This window comes from Hemiscyllium ocellatum, chromosome 5 (assembly GCF_020745735.1).
Source record: "Hemiscyllium ocellatum isolate sHemOce1 chromosome 5, sHemOce1.pat.X.cur, whole genome shotgun sequence".
NCBI classification, from domain to species: Eukaryota; Metazoa; Chordata; class Chondrichthyes; order Orectolobiformes; family Hemiscylliidae; genus Hemiscyllium; species Hemiscyllium ocellatum.
In genome coordinates, this window is record NC_083405.1 from 58,396,685 (window position 1) to 58,410,158 (window position 13,474).

General features: G+C 39.6%; 1 protein-coding gene across 1 annotated transcript in view; it reads left to right on the top strand.

The window, feature by feature from the left end:
* Positions 1 to 2,912: 2,912 nt before the first annotated feature.
* The window catches only part of calcr (calcitonin receptor), a 157,685-nt gene continuing 147,123 nt past the window's right edge, over positions 2,913 to 13,474 (top strand). Inside the window, exons 1-2 of the mRNA XM_060825461.1 lie at positions 2,913 to 3,028; positions 4,665 to 4,775. Of these exons, the coding sequence (XP_060681444.1) occupies positions 2,968 to 3,028; positions 4,665 to 4,775 (172 nt within the window). The 5' untranslated portion in view covers positions 2,913 to 2,967. The remainder of the gene's footprint in view (positions 3,029 to 4,664; positions 4,776 to 13,474) is intronic.

Here is a 13,474-nt window from a genome sequence, read left to right on the forward strand (position 1 = left end):
AGGTAGCTGTGGAGCAGGACTATAAGACATTGAATTTATAGCAAAAGATCACAGAGTCATGCAACTGAAATGACATATTGAACAAACCTAGACTGCTTTTAAGTTGTGCATCTTTTAGACCTGCAACCCATTCTAAAAGATGAAAAACTTATCAGCAATCTAGGTTTGTTCAATGTTTCATTTCAGTTTCATGACACTGTGGTCTTTTGCTATACATTCTGTGTTATTGTCCTGCTCCACAACCACCTGATGAAGGAGCAGCGCTCCGAAAACTAATGCTTCCAAATAAACCTGTTTGACTACAACCTGATGTTGTGTGATTTTTAACTTTGCATCATAGAAGCTTTCTTTCTCACTTCATAGTCCTTAATGTCTCCAATTTTGCTGTCACTTTACTGGCTGTAGAAATGTTTAAATGTTCACTTGTCTCCGTCAGCAATTGTGCTAATACAAGGTTAGCTTCTTGTTTCCCAGCAGTGGTCTGGCGTTCCAGTCAGGAAGGAACAACTTCATCCACCTGTAACCATAGTTCCTGCTGGTCCTTGTCAGGTCCTGTGTGATATGTAAACACCTTTACTTCCTCTTCATCTTCCTCACCAAAGGACACGCTCCTCAAAAAAGACTCTGAATGATATGTCAAGAATCCAATAGGACAGGGAAGCCTTAAATTTCAGATTTGCATTAAAGAACATTTTCCTTCTCTGTAACAATATTCTGAAGGAGCAAAGCATTGTCCAGAAAGCCTTCGGGTGGCCGACCACCACATTCTTTAATGTTTTCTTTTCCTCCATTTCCAGCTTCTAGAGAAATGGAAGATCTGCCACAGCAATGCTGGGAGTGAAGTACCTTTGGTGCCAGCCAACTGAATACCAGACAAGTTGCTCAACTTCATAAAGAATTGTAGTGATTGCAAATTATGTATAAGATCTCTGTAATCTCTTTTCTATTGTAGTACATCATTAGCATATATCTGGTCTCCACATCTGTACTTTGTGGACCAAGTGTTGAATGTAAGATAGCCTGTGAATTTTTGGCCTTAACTATGATGTAGCATCCAAATGGATTGATCTAATGCTCTGGTATCAATTTTTTAAAACTAGTTTTCCTACCACTGGGTTTAAGTGCTGCACATTAACTTTCAACCTGTTGGTCTGCACTATCAATGGAGTTGAATTCTTGCTGCGGGCCTATCGCACCTTAAACATTGTCAACATAAGATGAGAAGTTGAAGCTTTTCATTTTGCACTCATTGGGATTGGACACCTAAAAAAGATTTGGGAAAAGGGACACCAATTCATATGGTGTGAGAAGAGGATGCTGATTCTTTGGACATTGTTGGCATAGCTTTACAGCAAGAACAGTTAACTGTCAATTTTAGTTCTCAGACCAAGTGGAAGGTTTCTGATCGGTCAGGTTGTTGCCATGAGAATGCAGCAGAGATTCACAATCCCCATGATCCATTTTTTCAATGAAAAACATGTGATATTTCTGAATTCCTTTGACTATAGCAGATAGGGTCCTGTGAATTAGAATTCGCAGTTTCTAGCATGCACAAAGGCACCACAGTGAGACCTTGACTAATAACTTTAATTTTATTTCTGGTCCAATTCTTAGCTTGGTCTAGATTATTTAATTAATGATATCTAACCGTCAGATCACATCCATTGATGCACATACTGTTCTGCCGCTTGTAAACGTGGGCTGGTTGAACATGGTCAGCATGGTGCCCACTATGAGTGGTCAATTGGATATATTGGTTGACACAATCTGCCAGTCATTGTCATGCATGGCCTATCTCAACTATTTTTTACCCAGATAGAGCCTGTCTAACTAACAATACCTTGGAAAGGAAAGACATCTCGAAAATTTTGAACAACAGCTAGATCTAGCTGTCTCAAAGTATTGCAGTAAACCTGCAAGGGCTTTTCTCCAATATACAGATGCTGCAGTCAAATCAAAAAGACATTTTGCCTACTACACATATGAGTTTCAGAGGTGATGTGATGCCAGGAATGTTGGCCTCCATCCCAAGGGGATTTGAGTGCAAGAGTAAAGATGTTTTGCTGTAGTTATATAAAGTCTCCATCTCCACATTAATTATAGTTGTGATGCTCTTATTTAAGGAGAGAGATACTTGCAGTCAAGGCAGTTCAATTGAGGCATAGCAGATATATCCTATGGGCTGGAGACGTTCTTTTATGAGGAGAGATTTAAGAATTGGGTCTGTTGTTCCTTGAATTGCAAAAAAAACGAGAGGTGACTGCGTTGAAGCATACAAGATTCTGTATCGGGCAGGACAAAGTGAATGTGAACAGGGTGATTCCACTGGTTGGTGACTTTGGAAGAGTGGACAAAATCTCAGTTCAGGGTTAGGCCATTTAATACTTTTTCTGTCAGAGTGTGGTAAATGTTCGGAATTTGTTGGAAGGATTTGAAAGATTAATTATTGAACACTTTCAAGGCAAAAGCCAATAGTTAATCACATTAAAGGATATGGAGATAGTGCAGAGAAGTAGAGACAGGGGCAATTTGGCCTACTCCTGTTCCTATGTAATACAGATCAACAGTATTTGAAAGTATGGTTCATTTGTTTAAAATGTGTGGGTTAACTAGCACCAAGAGACCGGCGATAAAACTCCAGTACATCATTCAATAGTACTCTCTGGAAATATATTCCACAATATCGGAGATGTTATTGCTGAAATGTTACTGAGTGTCTGTCAGCATTATTAATTAGAATGTGCACTTTGATCAACAATTCATAGTTCTGAATAAGATTTGATTCAGACACTAAGCTGAGGAATTAACAAGTAATAACTATTTAACAGATGCATTTTAACACTATGCACCCTCTCTTTTACCTCACAGAGAATTATGTCAAGCTTTGCATCCACTGAAAATTCTGAAGAAATTACAACTGAACCATCATCAATTGAGACTGCACAAGACCTAGTACAACAAAAGATAATGGATGCACAGTATAAATGTTATGATAAAATGGCCAAGGACCCTTCATTTGATAAACAAGGTCAGAGGAAACAGTTTGGTATAAGCATGATTTTTGTCTAACATGTTTGCTTAAATTGTAATTTTGCTTCCCTTTAGCCTATATTGTTCATGGTCCTGCTTCTTCATGTGCTTTCCCTCTCTCCTATGGTCCTATCATCATCCCCCTCCTCAAAATAAAAGACTCATAACCCCAAGGTCTCATTTTCAACTCACTTTTCTCTCCAACCACCTTCGGCTCTGATGAAGAGTCATCTTGACTCAAAACATTAACTTGCGCTCTCTCCATGGATACTGCCTGACCTACTGTGATCTCCAACACTTGTTGTTTTCAGTACAGATTCCAGCATTTGCAGTAATTTGTTCCTAACTGAGATTACTCTCACCTGGTTCGATTCTTATCTATCGAATTGTAACCTGAGAACCAGTTACAATGGCTTCTCTTCCTAATCACTCTGGTGTTCCACAGAATTGAACGTTGGTTCTCTCTTATTTCTCTATCTACATGCTTGGGAATTAAAAACAAACAGATTTTAGTTTTTACATGAACTCTGGCAATTTTTAGTTTGGAAAGGAAAAACCAGTAAAATTAGCACATTTCACAAATAAGAACAGAAAGTGTTACAAAGACTCAGTGGGTCTAGCAGAATCTATGGTGAAGGAAATCATTGGTGAGTTAACATTTCATGTCCAATATGACTGTTCTTCAGAACTGAAGGAGCAAACATTCTCCAGTCTAAGCTGCATAATTTTGAGGTCATTATTTGTGTCTTTACATGTACTCGGTCCCTTTCACCTCTCAGTATTGTTCTTCTTACTGAATAACATCTCGCTTCTGCTCAGGCAATGCTTCGATTTTAAAATTCCCATCCTTATTTTCGAATCTCTCCATGGAATTGCTTCTTTGCAATTAAATAACTGCAGCAACCCTCCATGGTATCTACACTTTTCTAATTTTGATCTTCTGACAATCGCTAATTTTAATTGTTTTCTCATTCAGGTTGATGCTTTCAGCTGCCCAGGCCATAAGCCCAGGAATTCCCTTTCCTCATTTGCCTGAAATTTCTTTATATTGTTTGATGTCAAATGTTGTCTCATAATGCTCCTTGAGATGTTTGTTTCATTAAAGGGATTATATAAATGTAGATTGTTGTTGTTAGAATTAGAACTTTTTTTGTCAAGTGTACTCAAATACAAGAATACAGAAATGCAGGGGAACAGTGAAAAATGTACAAAGTCAACATTTTTTGGCGACATCTTAGAATACAAAATACAAAACCAGAATTTTAAAAAAAACAAGAGATGAAAAAAAAGAACCAGTGGCAAAAGAAGAACAGCCAGATCTTAAAGTCCTTTTCAAAAAGAAAGAAAAATGTCCAGATTTTAAAGCCTTACTTAGTATCAGATATTCAGCAACGTTTTCTGACTTGGCAGGTCTTTATTGTAACCGAACCTAGGATGGTTGATGCTTTCAGCTGCCCAGACCATAATCCCAGGAATTCAATTTTCTCATTTGTCCTAAAATTTCTTTATATTGGTGTTAAATATTGTTTTATAATGCTCCTTGAAATGTTTTATTTCAGTAAAGGGACTGTATAAATCCAATTTCTTTGTTAGAAATAGTTTCAGATATTCAGCAATGCTTTTTGACTTGGCAGGTCTATACTGTAACCGAACCTGGGATGGATGGCTATGCTGGGATGATACACCAGCTGGAACCCTCAGCATGCAGAACTGCCCCAATCATTTTAATGATTTTGATGAAACTGGTAAGTGAGTTGTATCTTTGCAGTCCTTTTATAACTCTTGAGGATGTTAATGCTTAGCATCCTCGTAAAGCAACTTAATATTGATGATGAAATTAATTCTGACATCTTACTGAGTTGCTGAGCGTAGGTTTAAGGAACATGCATCAGCATCATGCAGTGTAAACGTTCACCGAGTGTTGCTGATATGACACCAGCTCTGCCCTTTTCAACCTGAGCACTCCAGTTAATACCTTCTCTTAATGGCACGCAGCTCTGCATGAGCTCGGCAGCAGAAATGACCCACTTCACCAGAGCTTTTTAAAGGGCTCACAATGGGGCCTAATTGCTGATGAATCTTTACCATCTCCAAAGGAGGTTATGGGAGTGAGTGAGTGTGGGCGAGAGATAACGAGAACCATGAGCTAGGATTGTGTTTTACACACACACACAGACACATACACACCTCTGTGTGGGACACATACACCCTCTCATACACTCCTCTCTGATTTAAAGCTGACACAAGTCCCGGGCCTGGAGGGGGGAGAAACCCAGGCTGAAAGGCAACCAACTCTTTCCCTCCCAGACATTGATATGCACGGAGGCTGACTCTGAATGTGTGCCACCAGATGCCAATGGGTGGCACTATTTGAGACTCCATTGATCCTGAAGCCATCTTTTTCCACAGAGATGCAGATCTGAACAATATCCAGGCTTTGTCTGTAAAGTGGTAAGTAATATTCATGTCACACAAGAGCCAAGCAATGACCAACTCCAACAAAAGGAAATCTAACACGTTCCTATTCACATTCAATGACGTTAAAATCACTGAATATGCCTTCCTGACCAACATTCTGGGAGTTACTATTGACCCGAAACTGATCTGGATTAACCATAAAAATACTGTAACTGCAATAGCAGCTCAAACTTTGGGAATTCTATAATTAATTCTTGTCTCCTCAAAACTGTCCCCATCTACAAAACACATGTCAGTAATATAATGGAATATTCCCCACTTGCCTGGATGGGTGCAGCTCCAACAAGACTCTAGAAACTCAACACCACCCAGGACAAAGTAAGTTATTGATTAGCACCTAGTCCACCACCTTTAACGTTCACTCCACCTCTGGTGCACAGTGACAGCAGGATGTACCAGCTACAAGATGCACTATAGCCATTTAACAAGACTGCTCCGATAGCATGTTCAAATTGCAGCCTTTAAAACCTCAAAGGACAAGGGCAACAAAGGCATTGGAATACTACCACTTACAGGTTTCCCTCTAAATCACATATCATCTTGATCTAGAATTGTATTGCTGCTCCTTTAGTGTTCAATATAATCTCTACAGTGTGGAAGCAGACCACTTGGCTCAACTAGTCCACATTGACCCTCTGAAGAGTAACCCACCTAGACCCATTGCCCTTCCCTATTACTCTACACTTACCCCTGACTAATACACCTAACCTACACATTCCTAAACATAATGGACAATTTGCATGGTCAATTCTCCTAACCTGCACATCTTTGGATTGTGGGAGGAAACCCACGCAGACAAGGGGAGAACGTGTAAACTCGACATAGACAGTCATCCGAGGCTGGAATTGAACCCGGGTTCCTGGCACTGTGAGACAACTGTGCTAACCACAGAGCCACCGTGCTGCCCTGTGTCATTCCTGGGGCAAAATCCTGGAGCTCCTCTGTTAAAATCCTAGGAATTAGGCAATCTTTTCATTCTCCCTCCTCTCATCTGCTGCTACTCAGCCTATATATTGGTTCAATTTCATGGACCTCAATATAGCTAACAGTCCTTTATGATGAACTTAATCAAATACTTTTGGAGATTCCCCAAATGAATAACATTCTCCATCTACTACTTCTGTCAATTTTACCTTTACATTGCTTCAAAATATTGGTCTATTAGAAATTAACTAACTTTTACAAATCCATATTGATTCTCTCTGCTGAGCTGGACATTTTCAAAGTATTCAGTCACAAGGAGCAGTCTGGTGATTACCAGCTCCATTTGAGCTCCTGATTTTTAACTTCTCTTTTTAGCTCTCTAAAATACCCTTGCATAAGCCTATCCCTTTTTCTGTCTATCTTGTTACTACAGATACAGAGCTGACTTCTAGCTGTTCATCAACCTCACACCCCATCCTCTACCACCTCCACCAGATTTCTGTGTTGTCTGTCAATGACGTGCTTGACACTAAATTGAGGGCAACACTATATCATATTAGAGCCATACCTGGCTTTGCAGAGTCATTTGTTAGTTGTATAATTGTGGAATTCCTGATCATGATTACTTCATTGATTTTCCAGCACTCTGCTGTACAGGTGAGCAATGATGCTGTGGACTTGACAGTGGAAAATTCAAAATTGAAGATTGGTTAGAAAACTAGATGAACTCAGGAGGTTTCTATGATACCTGTCTGGTCCTTCTTGTCTCTTCAGTAGTCATCAATTCCCACAACAAACTAGAACTTTTTCTACAGTTTCATTCGTTTCTCAGATCTATTCCTCTGCCATGTACCCTTGGGATGGTAAGTGGTCAGTAACATTCACACCACACAGATGACAGGCAATGACTATCTCTTACCCACTTCCCCATCACATTCAATGACATTGCTACCACTGAATTCCCTCTCCATCAATGTCCTTGGGCTATTATTGATCATAATCTTAATAGATATTATGCCTACAAAAGCACGTCATAAATTTGATTCAATAACTTTCTGATTCTTCCAAGCTCCTTCATCATCTACACACCAAAAGTCAGGAGTATAATGGAAATTTTTCCACATACTGAGATGAGAACTACTCCAACAGCGCTCAAGAATGTCAATGCCATTCAAGACATTGCAGCTGGTTTCTTTAACACCCATCCACTATCTTAAACAGTATTTTTTTTCATCACTGATGCACTGTGCCAGTAGTGTGTGCATTTACAAGATACACTTCAACAACTCCGCATACTCCTCCAAAACCCAAGAAAACCACCTATCTGAAAGGACAAGAGGTGCTGATACATTTAAAACAACTGTCTGAAAATTCATAAAAATCTCACACCACCCTGACTTTATCAACTTTCCCCAGTGTAAATCCTGGAACTCCCTATCTATTAGCACTGTGGATACATCTATCTCACTTGGACTGGAGCAGGTCAAAAAGGCTATTATACCACCACCTTCTCAAGGACCTTGAGAATAGTCAATAAATGGGGATTTTGTCAGTGATGCTAACATTCCAAAAACAAATCAGAAAAACCTTTTGGGAGGTGAGTCACCGGGCTGCAGTACATTGAACAATCTGTATGGTTAGTGATGCAGTTGGGAAGGAGTATTAGAAAAGGAGTTCATGATGACTCATGTGAGGTCATTACACTTCTTGGAAATCTACACCTACACCATTGGGTGACTATGCTCATATTGACTGTATGATTATTTGTTTCCCATTCCGTTCAAATGCTTTTGAGGCATCCTGTTCCCCTATGAACTCAGGGCATTTTGTCAACCCTCCCCATCTCTTATGCTGAGAATTGCCTTAGGAAATCTGGAAGCCCACTGTCTGCTATGTTGAATGATCTTCACTCTTCCTGTAAATCAAATACCCTTTTGCAACTCATCTCTCACCACATTCAGAGAATAGATCAGATGCAACAAATTGTTGCTGCTAATGAGGTAAGAGATATTAACCTGATGGATATTAGGACCTTGAACCAAACCGTTCATCTGAAGATGTGGATCCACACACTCCTGACATGTTTTAAAGCCAGTCACAGCCATACCAAAACTAAGTAGTAAATTCTGCTGGTTAAAAGAGTTTTTAATAAGTTCTGGAAAATGGAAGGACTCTATTAGGGCACTTGCTGGAATAAAGTATGATGTTCAAGAAAACTCATTCCTTGTACAAATGTCTAATATTCTACTTCAACCAAATTGTTAAAGTTTCTAAGCTTTGGTAAGTATCTGACTTAAATTTTGGTATGTAAGTCAAACAAATGTAGATGAAATGTTTAGTTGGGAAGTTTGTATTAAAATATAACTTTTAACACTTAGCGAATTGACCTGCATTTTTCTGCTTCCTCTCTTCCTCCTTTTTTGAATGAAGCAGTTACTTTTGCTGTCTTCCAACCTAATGGGACTATTAGATTGCAAATTGAATAATTTACTGAGTAATACATCTTGGGTGGTTATTATTTTTTGGATATAGGTTTGCTCGCTGAGCTTGAAGGTTCATTTGCAGATGTTTCGTCACCCTACTAGGTAACGTCTTCAGTGGGCCTCAGGCGAAGCACTGCTGAAAATTCCTGCTTTCTGTTTATATGTTAGTTTCTTTGGATTGGTGATGTCATTTCCTGTGGTGATATTATTTCCTGTGGTGAAGTCACTTCCTGTTCAATTTCTCAGGGTCTAGTAGATGGAGTTTAACTCAATGTGTTTGTTGACACCCTCTGAGAAAAGGAACAGGAAGTGACTTCACCACAGGAAATGACATCATCTATTCATTTCCTGTGAGGAAGTCACTTCCTGTTCCTTTTCTCAGGGGCTAGTAGATGGGGTTTAACACAATGTGTTTGTTGACACCCTCTGAGAAAAGGAACAGGAAATGACTTCACCACAGGAAATAACTTCACCACAGGAAATGAGATCACCAATCCAAAGAAACCCTAACATATAAATAGAAAGCAGGAAATTTCAGCAGTGCTTTGCCTGAGGCCCACTAAAGATGTTACCTAGTAGGGTTACGAAACATCTGGACACGAACCTTCAAGCTCAGCGAGCAAACCTACATCCAAAACCTCAACCTGAGCTACAAATCTTCTCAAAACTGGTTATGATTTTCTTGAGTTCCTTCCTACTTTCATTTTCCTAATTTATTTCTGCTTCAGAGATGTTACAGATATCCTTGATATTAAAGACTGGTGCAAAATGCCTGTATAAATCCACCACCACCCCCTTAATTTCCATTATTAGTTCCATGGACTCACTTTCTAATGGTCCAGAGTTCTTTTTGTTAGCGCTTCTTCTTTATTTGGAAAATATCTTACTGCCTTCTTAATCTTTCTGGCTAGCTTTCTGCTGTACAGTAAATTTTTCTTAATTAATATTTTGGTTATTGTTAGGTCTGTCGTTGGCAGTTTTGCTGTCCTATGACAATCCGGCAAAAATGGCCGACGACAGTCCTAATGGTTATCCTTTGTGTTTCTTTTATTTCCTGTCCAATCATCTGACCTGCCAGTTGTTCTTGCACAATCATGTTTTTTCATTAAACTACCATCCTTTTCATGAGTGGTTAATCACAGATGTTTGATCTGTCCCTTAGAGTGTTTTCTTACATCAAATAGATATAATCAAATCAATATTGTGAAATACTCTCTTAAATGTCTATAAGTGCATCTCTACTGACCTATCCTTTAACCTAATGTGCTAATTCACTTCAATTAGCTCCACTTTCATGAATCATAATTTCCAATATTTAAATTTTTTAAAAAATGTCTTGGGATCTAATCTTCTTTCCTTCAAGCTCTTATAAAACACAATCATATTATGCTTGCTGCTACCTCAGGGCACCTTCACTTTGAGATCACTGGCAGAGGCAGTGGCCACATGGTATTATTGCTAGATTTATTAATCCAGAAACTCAGCTAATGTTGTGGGGACATGGATTCAGATCTCCCCAATTCAATAAAGAATCTGTAATTAAAGCTCTAATGATGGCCAGGAATCCACTATCAATTGCTGTGAAAACTCCATCTAAAGGACCAGTGGTTCATTAATACCCTTTAGCGAAGGGAAGTCTGTCAGCCTCACCTGGTTTGGCCTATATGTGACTCCAGACCCACAGCAAATGTGGTTGACTCTTAATTGCCATCTGGGTAATTAGAGATGGGCAATAAATGCTGGCTGAGCCAGTGATACCCACATTCTGTGAGCGAATATAGAAAAAACCTAACTCATTTCACAATGTCAGGTCTAGTGTAACTTGCTGTCTGCCTCGGAATGTGCTGTTCTAAGAAACTATCCTAAACAAACTCTTCATCTTGCCCATTTGACTTTTCCGTGATTAGCCTCATGCCTTTCTGACAGGTTCTCATTATGTTTTTGTTATGCTTCACTCCACCTTGTGTTTACTGTTAGGGGACCTGTACACCACTCCCACAGATGACTTCTTGACTTTATTCTTTCTCCTTTCTGCACTGATTTGCAAATGCTTAACTGATGTGGAAATCTTTGTGCCTCAATATGTAATTTATTCCATATTTATTGAATCTACCATTGGTGGCTATGTCTACAACTGTCTAGGTTCCACACTTTGGAGTTTCATTCCAAAACCTCTTTGCCTCATGACCTCTTTAAGACCATGTCTATCATGCTACAAAAAATACAAGTTGTTCCTAAGGATCTGCCAATGAAACCAAAACAATCCCTCAAATGTCCAATGTGAGGTTTCCAGGAAATATAACTGTAGTGGTTGCAGGAACCTTTCATGAAAATGGTATTCATTGAGTCCACCCTATACTTTATTTCTATTTATATTACATGCTGTCCTTTTTTGGAATAACTTTTCTCTTGATATTGACAGGAAGATTCACCAGAACAAAACAAAAATGATGGAAACAAGTAAACTGTCCTAACTCACTGCTATTGGAGAGTGACTGGATCCCCTTTAATGGAATCACTAACCTTTGAATGAATGCCTTAATTAGCACTGAAATGTATTGACTCATGAGCTAAATGTCAGCAGAAAGCAGATATTGTATAATATTCCAGCTAGCTGTTTGTGGGCTTAGAGGCTGAGAACATAATTAATACATATTACTTTAAGATGCTATAACATATATTAATTCAGTTAATGAAGTATCTCTATCTTTGCTGGTTTACTGTGTGTAACGTTCCAGTTATTGCTCTTGGCAATCATTTCTATTACTGCAGAGTTGTTGATAAAATTGTTTAAGATTCTATTACTTTTTTTTAAATCAAGGCAAATAGGTTTAAATTGTTTTTGAAATATAGAAATTTAATTCCTGGTATGAAAAATCTGAAATAAACAAAAACCATTCTTGTAGTAAGTTGCTCTCCACATTGAGCTGAATGAATATTTATAGCTTGATTACACATAACTATTTTCAAGGCACAGTCAGAGAGGGCATTATATCTTGAACCTAACAGATGCAAGCTCGAATTCCTAGTGATCTGATATCACATGCCCAGCAGTTACACACAAAATAAAGGAATAATTAATCCTTTACTGCACAATAGCCAAAGGAACACAATGTCCCATTGTCCAGCATCCACTTTATAAAATGAGATATTCTTTGATATATTCATGCTGTAAATGCTGTCATTCTCCAATAGCAAATTGCTGGTTGTGAGTTAGGACAGTTTACTTTTCTCCATCATTTTTGTCTTGTTCTGGTGAATCTACCTGTCAATATCAAGAGAAACATTAGTCCAAAACAGGACAGAATGTAGTATAAATAGAAAAAAAAATGTATAGTGCGCTCAGTTAGCGCCATTCTCATGAAGGCAGAAGCCATGACTAAGATATTAAATTTGCATGTTATTTTGCTGGAGAAGGTGATCCTGCTAATGCAGCAACAGAGGAGGCAGATTCAACAATTACTCGAAGCATAATGAAAGAAAGAATCACTTAAAATTCTAGTAATCTCCAAATGAGAAGTCATCCAATACAGATGGCATGCATTTCAGTTGCTGAGGAAAGAAATTTTGATATTACTAGCCACAGATTTCCCACCCGCAGCTTCTAACCTCATAGTCTGGGAACCCCGCACTGCCCGGTTCTACCTCCTTCCCAAGATCCACAAGCCTGACCACCCTGCCCGACCCATTGTCTCAGCATGCTCATGCTCCACCGAACTTATCTCCACCTACCTCAATACTGCCTTATCCCCCTAGTCCAGGAACTCCCCACATACATTCGAGACACCACTCACGCCTTCCACCTTCTCCAAGTCTTCCATTATCCCGGTCCCCAGCACCTCAGCTTCATTATGGATATCCAATCCCTCTACATCTCCATCCGTCATGACCAGGGCCTCCAAACCCTCCATTTCTTTCTCCCCCAACACCCCCACCAGTACCCTTCCACTGACAATCTCATTCGTTTCGCTGAACTGGTCCTCTCCCTTAACATTTTCTCCTTCGAATCCTCCCACTCGCAACAGACTAAAGGTATAGCCATGGACACCTGTATGGCCCTAGCTATGCCTGTCCCTTTGTTCGCTCCGTAGAACAGTCCATCTTCCGTAGTTACACCGGCACCACTCCCACCTCTTCCTCCGTTACATTGATGACTGCATCAGTGCCACCTCGTGCTCCTGCGAGGAGGTTGAGCAATTCATCAACTTCACCAGCACATTCCACCCCAACCTTAAATTCATCTGGACCATCTCTGACACCTCCCTCCCCTTCCTGGACCTCTCTAACTCCATCAATAATGACCAACTCAACACTGACAGTTTTTACAAATCCACCAACTCCTACAGCTACCTGGATTACACCTCTTCCCACCCTACTTCCTGCAAAAATGCCATCCCGTATTCCTAATTCCTCCACCTCCACTGTACCAGGAAGACCAATTCCACCACAGAACACACCAGATGGCCTCCTTCTTTAAAGACCGTAATTTCCCTTCCTACGTGGTTGAAGATGCCCTCCAATGCATCTCATCCACATCCCACACCTCCTCCCTCAAACCC